Here is a 10269-nt window from a genome sequence, read left to right as displayed (position 1 = left end):
CCTTTACACCCATGCGGCGCGCCGGGCGGCAGGTGCAGGGGACGCACGAAGCCAGCCCGTGCGTGCGGGTCGCGCGGCTCCCGTCGCGCATGTCGCCGTCGTGAGGGGGACACGTACCATTCCGCCTCGTCCTGGCATTTCTCCCTTTGGCTTTTATGTCTGCGGTGTGAGCGGAGCCAACGACCCGGTGCGGGACCCACGGGGGCTGCTAGCGCCGAGCCCGCCGTGTGGTGGCCGCGGTAAATACTCGGCTCGCCGTGGCCGAGAATTGTCTCGTTAAGGAGTCTCTGAATGACTTAGTGATTTAAGAAAAGCCTGGAGTATTAAGGTCCAGTTGAGGAACAGTTACAGGTAGGAGGCAGACCCCAGGTTTTCAGAAAAGGCTGATTGTGGTGTTCGAGAGTTCGAAGTAACCGGTGAAGATGGGGAAGCGGAACCTTTTAGAAACGTCTGGGGAGAACAAAGAATGTGTTGACTTTATTCAAACCCAAAATCGGGCGTAATGGAGTCGACTTGTGCAGTTTTTTTCCGTTTCGGTTTAAATTGGTGCCTGGCTCTCATTACATTGCTCTTAGTACATTACCCATTGGCAGCAGAGACGCGGCAGAAAAGTGCTGTCTTGTGCTGATCGATTCATCCTTTCAAGTGACTTAGCTGTACAGAACACCAAGAGGTGTTCTTGGGTGAAATTTCTCAATCGCCAGTTATTAAAATAAAGCTTCAAAAGATACAGGAAAGCAAAATACTTGAGAGCGGTGTATTTAAAAGAAAACCTTCCAAGTTTAAGCCTGAACTTTGCCTTAAATAAAGATGTTTAACAAGACACAAGTTAATCCAATCTGTCACCGCTTGAGCCTATTTAAATGTTGTTTATATAGACAATGGATTTGCTGACCTTAGTCTGTTGCCTCGCACTAGGGGTGATTTAGGAGGTTGACAGTGCCAAAAAGTCACTTCCGATCAAGTCTTGAAACAAATTCTCCCATGCATGGGTTTGGATTTATGGCAGGCCCGTCCCCCTGGGCCTCTCATAGTGCCCCATGCCAGAGCAAATTGTAGCCCTGAACCATTGCCTGGCCTCTGTGCCCGTAGGCTGCAGGCACTGAAGCGGGTTACACATTGGAAAAGGCTTTATCTGGCAGAAATTAAATAGATTAAAATAATTTTAAGATAACTGTCACTTGCCAGGGTCACATTTCATGAAGGCTCTGATTGTTACGAGCTTATTTTTGCTTATACATACTTCATTTATGCTTATTTTTGTTATTCATAAAAGACACCAAAATTACTCTCCTATGATTATCATTCATAGCTAAGCAAATGTTAGAGTGCCCGCTGGGAGTCCCAGAATTGCTAATTTAGTAGGCAACACTGGTTCAAGAATACTGTTTTTTGATCAGATAGAGCGGCTATAGTACATTATGTTGATTTGAAGATGCAGTTTTTAAAAATAGATGCTTAGCGTGAAAGTAAAATAGCATGAAAATTAGCTCAGAAAATTCTCAGGAAACTCAGTAAGCAGAGAGACCCTGACATTGCCATGGTGCCTGTTAGCCACTGCAAGACTTAGTGAAAGTAGGAATTGGCAGGATGTCTGTGTGGCAACTTTTAATTGTTACTGTAACCACTGTTTTAAGCTTCTAAAGAACTGAGACAGCTCTGAAATAAAGTAAGTGGACCATTGTAAAACTCTTCCCCTTATTAGTGAACTAAGTGCAAGAAAGCTGAAGCCCACGTTCTTCATTTTTTGGCATGAATATTCGAAGTGCTTATTGAGATGTACAGTACTATATATGGAATTTTAGTGTGCTACTTTGAAGAAATCTGAAGCATTGAATCTGGTGTCCTCAGATACTGTAGAAGTTTAGGGAATCATGAAACTTACACCCAGGACTAATGGGGTTCCACACCCAGAGAGTGAGCTGCTTGAGTAACCTGCTTCCTGGGTGTGCATGGTGAGTGCCTGATCTTTCCATGTGATGTGTTCCTAATGAGGACAGCAAATTCTGTGTTTCTCAGGACATTTCCACTGCTGCGCGGAGAACACACCCATCTTTGGCGGGACTTGGGACTCCTGGAGAATTGCCTTTGGGAAAAGCTGGCAATTGTTTCTTTAAATTCCATCTCTTAGTTTTCCTTGTAAGTATTCATGATTGTTGCAGGTTAATCTGGTTAAAAATTACTAAGTATCTCTAAGGTTCCTGAGTAAATGTGTCCACCCTATTTGCAGATCTCTGTGTTTCGAAAGAATATCCAGAAGCCATGAACAACTTTATCAATGAAGAGTTTGACTGCCATTTCCTCGATGAAGGCTTTACTGCCAAGGACATTCTGGACCAAAAAATTAACGAAGTTTCTTCTTCCGTAAGTGTATTGAGTCCACGTTAGCGGTGTAGCTCAGAGAGAGACGAGCTGACGAGGGGGAAACTTCATTGGAGTCTGAAGGAAATGTAATGGAACTTAGGTCTTGTTAGGGAATTTAGAATTTAATTGGCTGTGGATCACTTAGCGATAATAGTGACATTTGTGTCAGTGACTGGACTAGAGAGAGTAGGGTTCATTGGGAGTGATGGGAAGTAGAGAGGCTGCGTGCTGGACGTTAGGCAGCTAATAAGTTCCCTGTAACCACACCTACTGTAGGATGACAAGGATGCCTTCTACGTGGCGGACCTGGGAGACATTCTCAGGAAACATCTGAAGTGGCTGAAAGCTCTTCCTCGAGTCACCCCCTTCTATGCGGTCAAATGCAATGACAGCAGAACCGTACTGAAGACCCTCGCTGCCACTGGGACGGGATTCGACTGTGCCAGCAAGGTGAGCAAAAGGCAGCAGGACTCACAAATGATTCTGCAAAAACGGCCCTGGTGTTCCCAGCAGGGCAGATCAGTTAGTTTCTGGGGCAGTAAATGCTAATGAAAGTAGGGGGCACTGTGGTGTGACAGCTTCCCCGTTATTCTGCTTCTTGCATTTGTTTATTAGCAACTTACAGTGTAACACCTCTTCTTTTTCAGACTGAAATTCAATTGGTGCAGAGTCTTGGGGTACCTCCAGAAAGGATTATCTATGCAAATCCTTGTAAACAAGTGTCTCAGATTAAATATGCTGCCAATAATGGAGTCCAGATGATGACTTTTGACAGCGAAGTCGAGCTGATGAAGGTTGCCAGGGCACATCCAAAGGCAAAGTGAGTTACTCCTGCATTTGAGGGCAGGGTCAGGTGTGGCATCTGCATTAGATTTCTGTACTTTAGTAAATTATCTGTGCGCTGGATCAGAGACAAAGTAGAACATCACTTAATGTCTCTAGCCTCATTTTAGACTCAAAGCACAGAGTGTCAGAGCCCAGGGTTCGCTTTGTGTTGTAACCATGTCCGTAGGTGATGCTCGTGTCATGTGAATTTGCTGCACTGTTCTTGCTTCTAGGTTGGTTTTGCGGATTGCCACTGATGATTCCAAAGCAGTCTGTCGCCTCAGTGTTAAATTTGGTGCCACACTCAAAACCAGCAGGCTTCTTTTGGAGCGGGCAAAAGAGCTAAATATCGATGTCATTGGTGTCAGGTGAGATATTAGAGAGGCTGAGATGGAAACATTTAGATGACAAGTTTGACAGGCTCTTTTCCCCCACTGTAAGTAGTTCTTTTTAGGGATAGTGGGTTCTCCTTTCTTATTCCCAGTTTCCACGTGGGAAGCGGCTGTACTGATCCCGAGACCTTCGTGCAGGCCATCTCTGATGCCCGCTGTGTCTTCGATATGGGAGTGAGTATATCTGAACCCCAAGTGGGAGGTGGGGGGCAGGGCTGACGTATTACAAATCTGGCTGTTTGATCGACTTAATTTTCTTAACTCTAGGCTGAGGTCGGTTTCAACATGTATCTGCTTGATATTGGTGGCGGCTTTCCTGGCTCTGAGGATGTGAAGCTTAAGTTTGAGGAGGTAATCCATAACAGTTCCAGTGTGCGGGAGCTATTGGAGCAAGTCTCTTTTTAGAATATTAAAATTCCTTAGCCGATACCAAAAGAGACTACAAATATGAAAGTAAATGTCTTGGTGTGATATTTCAAGCGACTTCCGTGTGATTTAAAATTGTATTTAACATCATTTAGCTTTCTAAACTGAGTCTTTCTAAAAAGTCTTAGAAAACAGTTGGTTACATTAAGAAATGTCACTGGAAATAAGAACATGCTGGCTTTAATACAGTAAGTCCTCACTTAACATCACGATGTCCTGTAGCTTTAGGAGAAAGGACGTAACAAAACCGATTTTACAACAAGCTAATTGATAGAAACAGGAATTAAGTTCCTCTGACGTCTCATCAGCGTTATAGTGACACGACATTTGGACAAAGTAAATGTAATTTGAGGATCTGCTCTACACCATATGTGCTACGCTAGAATCTGTATTTTCTTAAAACATTTTAAGTGTTTAGTCACTTAAGCCATTATACGGTGCTCAAGTTTATAACAAAAGATCCACATTCTTATTTGTTAAAATTACGTGAGATTGGCAGAAAAAGTGTTTTACCCTGTTGGCATGTAAAAATATTTAGGCACTTTGGTACTAAGTAGGTGATAATAAATTTGTTTCATACTGTTTGGTAAAAGGAAACCCAACCCATAACATCTTAAAAAGGACAGGACGGGAACCTGGGGAGGAATCAGAGGGAAGCCACAGGGAGGTGAGGGCTGGTTTTCAGGGAGATTTTGATTCTGATTTTTTGCTGCTGTTGCTTGTTAAGCTCCTCCTGATGGCTGCTCTGAAACAAAAACGTTTGTCATGTCACAGCACTGCGTCCTCCACGTGGTTCGCCTTGATGGCTGACTCTCGTCTGTCTCGCTCTCGTAGGTCACCAGTGTAATCAACCCAGCACTGGACAAGTATTTCCCGTCAGACTCGGGAGTGAGGCTCATAGCGGAGCCAGGCAGATACTACGTCGCATCAGCTTTCACGCTCGCAGTTAACATCATTGCTAAAAAACTCGTATTAAAGGAACAAACAGGCTCTGATGGTAGGTACAGAGAGTGAATCCTTGTATGTGGAGCTGAAAGCTAGTGCGAAAAGTGGTCATTGAGACTTTCTGCTTCCTAGATGAAGATGAGTCGAGCGAAAAGACGTTTATGTATTACGTGAATGACGGCGTATACGGATCGTTTAATTGCATCCTCTACGATCATGCGCATGTGAAGCCCCTTCTGCAGAAGGTACCTTCTGACTGTACTGTGTGTAAGAGTTAAGGTGATGAGTCCTGACAGGTGTAACTAGGTATGTTTCTCTCAAATGTAGAGGCCCAAACCGGATGAGAAGTATTATTCATCCAGCATATGGGGACCAACGTGTGACGGCCTCGACCGCATCGTTGAGCGCTGTGGCTTGCCTGAGATGCACGTTGGCGACTGGATGCTCTTTGAAAACATGGGTGCTTACACCGTGGCTGCCGCTTCTACCTTCAACGGGTTCCAGAGGCCGACCATCTACTACGTGATGTCAGGGCCGACGTGGTGAGTGGCGATGCCTGTGTGTGGTTCTGACAAGAAAAGATACCTTTTTTAAAGTTTATTTTCCTCCCATGTCAAGAATATATGTTCTAGAAAATTTGGAAAATAACAAATGGATGGAAAAAATCCAATAAGTGATTTTATTCTTAGATTTTTCCCTAAGGTGTAACCATTTTAGGCAAGACTGGTTATGGTATCTCTGGATAATGAGAATATTTTAATGAACGCATGTGATCTGTGGTTTCCTTATTACCAAAAAGAGGGCTCTGAAGAAACGGTTGCTTCAGAAATACAGTGAATTGCTTCCCGATGACACAGTGACCGAGGAAGCAAATAGGCTCCTGAATAAGTTATTGGAAACTGCTCAGTGATGAGTGACTCACGGGTTCTGAATGTGCTACTTCTCTCTCTCGCTCAGGCAACTGATGCAGCAAATTCAGAAGCGGGACTTTGCGCCCGAAGCGGAGGAGCAGGAAGTCGGCACCCTGCCCGTGTCGTGTGCCTGGGAGAGTGGGATGAAGCGCCACCCAGCGGCCTGCGCTTCCGCGAGTGTCAATGTGTAGATGCCGTTCTTGTAGCTGTTACTGCGAGTGTAGCTTGAATTTAGGGAGGGGGGGGCATTTAACTTAATTACTGCTAGTTTTGAAATGTTTTGTAAGTTGGGTTGGCACAGATGGAACAATATGGAAGACTAGGAGGTGGGGTCACACTTATCTGTGTTCCTATGGAAACTATTTGAATATTTGTTTTATATGGATTTTTATTCACTCTTCAGACATGCTACTAAAGAGGGCCCCTCAGCTGCTGAGCAAGCATTTGTAGCTTGGACATTGGCAGAACGGGCCAGAAGCTTAGTATCGTGACCTGTTTTAAAAATAAAGTATCTTGAAATAATCAGGCATTGGGAAATTTTTACAGTGTGTCCAGTTCAAACGCTCGCCTTGCGTGTGTTTTACAAATGGGAGCTGATGTTGTATGACTAAGGCGTTCGTGGTTTTTGTTATTTTGGTGTTCCGTGGAAGAGCCTTCTTCCTGTTGGCCATTTTTATTTCAGGTACAGGAGTCCTGTATCAAGTTTGGTGTAGATTCTCACAAAGAACTGCGGGTTTAGCCCACGTACAGGTAGAAGGATGGACGAGATAGGCCGTGTCCTCTGCTGCTGAGAGTGGCAGACGTCTGCCTTAGCGGCTCAGCCCACCCTGAATGTCCACAGGGATGGCTGAACATGGGACGCCCAGAGCCCCTTGCCAGCTGTCTGGCCTGCTGCTGTCATGGCCAGTGCACAGGGCCGGCACGCCAGGCCCTCTGAGCCCGGCCCACAGAGAGAGGCGCCCCCTGCCCACCCGGAGGGCACTCCCAGCGCAAGCTGCATTGTTGCAGACAAGTTAGGGATGTAGTGTATACAGCATGTGGCCGTCACCGTATTAATAAATTCAGTTACTCTGTGTTACAGGTGTCTGACTTGACCGCTGACTGGCCACCTATGTTTTCTTATCAGCTTACCCCATTCCCCAAAAAAGCAGGCTCATATTACTTAACCCCCAAAATGGGAATTTTGAATCTCTGCAAAGCTGCAGAATGAAAAAGGGAGGCCATGTAAAAGCCAGATGTCGCTCTAGGAAGCCCCCAGCTTCATTAGAGGGACGTGGGAAGTCAGCAGCAAATGGTACAGATGGGGGCGCTGTGGCTCTGTTCCATCTCAGGAGCAAATGAAGCCGCCTGGCTGCTGCTGTCAGCCCCTTAGAGAAGTCGAGGGGAGCGATTTCTTGTCCTATAAAAAGCATCTTCCCCTAAGGCGTAAGGGGGGATGGATGCTGCGTTGTGATTGCTGGTCCCTCTAGGGCATGGCTTCTCATCAGCTCTGGCCTCCCTCCCTGGACCAGACCATGAAACACGTCAGGAGCCACAGAGAACACGGGCTCTCCCCGGAGAAGGGGCGGGGCGAGCGTAATCAGTGGTTGGCCTCACTTCGCGCCCCTTCCTGCTTCCTCGGGGTCTGATGCACGCTGCTGCTGCTCCAAAGGAAGGAATTAAGAGTCCCCCAAAATGCGAGCTGGACATCAAGCCTAAAGTCTTGGTGAGTTAGAGGTCTTGGACTTAGAAAGGGAAGGAATTAAAAACAATCACTCAGGGCATCTTAAAATCCAGATGGCTGGACCCATCCCAGACACGGTGGAAACGGGGTGGGGGGTGGGGCAACTGTGTAACCAGCTGGAAAAATAAAAGTATCCTCAACTGACATCACTGTCAATTCCAGATGAAAGTTTTCAATGTAATAGGTTCGGCCACGAAACTATTGGAAGAAAACATTCGAAGTCAAAAAGGCAAGGGACTAATGGGGAAACTGGCAAACAAGAAAGGAGCTAATTTTCATATTAAAAAGGCTCTAATCAATAAAAACAATAGAAGTGGGCAAGACGTGAACGGGTTCAAAGAAATAAAATGTGTTGAATGTGAGATTCTCAAAGTGTATTAAAGCCCCCAAAATCTGTTTAAAACCTGTCGGATTGGCAAAGGGATCCCTAGTTTGTGAGTAAGCTGGCATGCTCGCCCACAAAAGATGGGAAAAGGGATTGCAGGAATAATCTGGAGAGAATTTGGCCATATCAAAATAATCCGCATTATCTTTGAACCAGTAATTCTAAAATTTTCTGATAAATCCACTTACAAGGCTTTTCATGGCGGCATTGTTGATAAGAGCACGTTAGAAACAACCCGTATGCGAATCAAGAGGGTGCCAACGAGATGACCCCTGGACGGGACACGCTGCCTGAGGGCACAGACTTATAGGAACCTCGTGGGACAGTCTCCGAGCAGGAGGAAGAGGAGGCGGGTGAGGAGTGGGGCGGAGTGTGCTACCATTTGTGTAAAAAGCGAACCAAACTCACCCTGTGTGCGCACACGTACTTGCACACACTTGCACACGCACAGGACACTTCTGGAAGAGAAGGGCTGAGAGGCTGGCAGCAGGAGAATCAAGGCCTAGGGAGGAGGGTGGAGCCGACGCGTGCGCTTGACACGTGTCTGTTAACTGATTTCAAAAGGAATTTGAAAACAAGCCTCCCGGTGAGGAAAGAGGCTCAGAGGTTAGTCCTCGAGTCGAGTGACTCGCGTGTCCCTTCTGTGTGTTCTTCCTAGCTCGCCATGCTGCTAGACCTGCGCTGGTGGTCGGATCAGGGGACCCGGGCGGGGCTGGCCAAGGCCAGCTCTTCAGCTTTGCAGGGTCCCAGGGCTGGCTCATGCCACCCAGCTCGTGAGGCCGATGGACACGGCAGAGGCACTGGAGCCAAGGAGAGCATTGTACACTCTGGAATGTTGACAGGTCAATACCTACCTTCCCCCAGGGGTCGTCTTGGGGTCAGGGTCAGACCCTGAGTGCCCAAGCTCCCAGCTGGGCCACTGCCTCTCAAGGACTAGTCTGCACCTAGGGGTGGGCCAGAGCCGATGGACAGACCACCGTCCATGCCTTTGGCCTCCCTCTCTCCGCCCTCCTGGAAGGCCACCCTTGGTGCCACCTTTCGGGTGTGACCCACTGTTCTACCCAGGCCTCACTCAGTTTGTCTGACAGTCATGTGCTCCGATGGCCCACCCAGTGACCCCTACGAGGCGACCTTGCGTCTCTATGCAGAGTCCATTTGCACTTAGTAGGTTTCCTTAGGTTATTCACCTGCTGGCTGTTCACCCCCTCTGCTAGAGGGCTTTTCCGGCCATCACCCCATCCTTTCTTCAGCATGGGCGCTCCCCCCATTCTGGGCCTGGGGGCTCACTTCGAGCCACCCCTGGGTCCTGCTGGAGGACTGGCCCTGGAGGTGAGGTTAACCTTTTCCACATCGAGGGTCCTGAGGAGCCTTGGCACTTGGGGGTGACGAGCGGAGGACAAGTTGGGGGTTCTGCCCTCTCTGTCCCTGCTTAACGCATCGGGTTTCCAGGTTGAATGTCATTTGAAGAAAGGCTTTGCGAGCGCTCCCAGACGCCTTTGTAACAGATGGGAGGAAGCCCAGACTGGATGTGCCCCGTGCGCAGTGAGCCAGCCAGTTTAAGAGGACTTTAGGTCTCCCGCCTCCCTGGCCACCTCTGCTCCTGGCCACCGTGACTAGAGTGAGCCTCCTCCTCTGTCCCACCAAGGGCGGAGCCGCAGCTCCTGGTCCTTGCTCCCTCCCAGCCTCATCCCGGCCCAGGGAGGCAGCAGCAGGAGACCCAGAGCACCTGCGGCTCTGAGCCACGCGGGGGGTGGCTTCTTCAGCTGCACTGACAGAGCCGACACTGGACCTCCCAGGGACAGTCCCTCCCCCTCAGAAGGAAGCCTGGCATATGCGTCTACCTGGCGGGGCTGTTGAGGCAGGATTGGGGAAGCTCAGAATTTAGTGCACTGAGTGAGAACACCTGGAAACCCTTGCTGCTAGTTTTGGGAAGTACAAGGAGTTTTTTCCATCCTTACTGCTGACTCTAGAAAGAGGAGGGTCAGCTCATGCCAAGATGCGCTCTGCCTCTGGCCACAGGGGTTACTGAGGTAGTAGTGACCTCAGGAGGGGTGACGTTCCTCAGACTGTGGTCTCGGCGAGGGCTGAGGAGGGAGGGCAGAGGGCCTCCGAGCGGGCCCAGCATGGGAGGACAGGCTGGGCCGAGGGCCCGAGTCCACCGGGAGGGCCACGTGTCCTCGCCCTGGGGGGTAGCCTGTGAGGTGGCCTGGCTCCTCCCGCTTCTGACTTGCCCCAGGGGCTGGACGGGCGCAGCTCCAAGGCCTGAAAAGTAGGATTACCAGATAGCAAATCAAAATA

General features: G+C 48.4%; 1 protein-coding gene and 1 non-coding gene across 2 annotated transcripts; both read left to right on the top strand.

Moving 5' to 3' along the window:
* Positions 1 to 332: 332 nt before the first annotated feature.
* ODC1 (ornithine decarboxylase 1) lies at positions 333 to 6388 on the top strand. Its single transcript, XM_006910231.3, has 12 exons — positions 333 to 351; positions 2020 to 2139; positions 2231 to 2364; positions 2641 to 2814; positions 3012 to 3184; positions 3423 to 3557; positions 3674 to 3755; positions 3849 to 3932; positions 4842 to 5004; positions 5085 to 5197; positions 5280 to 5494; positions 5910 to 6388. The coding sequence occupies exons 3-12, from the start codon at positions 2263 to 2265 to the stop codon at positions 6052 to 6054; spliced, it is 1386 nt and encodes a 461-aa protein (XP_006910293.1). The 5' UTR covers positions 333 to 351; positions 2020 to 2139; positions 2231 to 2262; the 3' UTR covers positions 6055 to 6388.
* LOC112478647 lies at positions 987 to 1122 on the top strand. The gene has a single exon (XR_003045903.1). It is a non-coding gene; the product is annotated as a small nucleolar RNA SNORA42/SNORA80 family (small nucleolar RNA).
* Positions 6389 to 10269: the final 3881 nt, after the last annotated feature.

Source organism: Pteropus alecto, unplaced genomic scaffold (genome assembly GCF_000325575.1).
Source record: "Pteropus alecto unplaced genomic scaffold, ASM32557v1 scaffold61, whole genome shotgun sequence".
In the NCBI taxonomy this organism is placed as follows: Eukaryota; Metazoa; Chordata; class Mammalia; order Chiroptera; family Pteropodidae; genus Pteropus; species Pteropus alecto.
The sequence above is the reverse complement of the archived record's forward strand: the minus strand, read 5'-3'. Positions and strand labels throughout refer to the sequence as shown.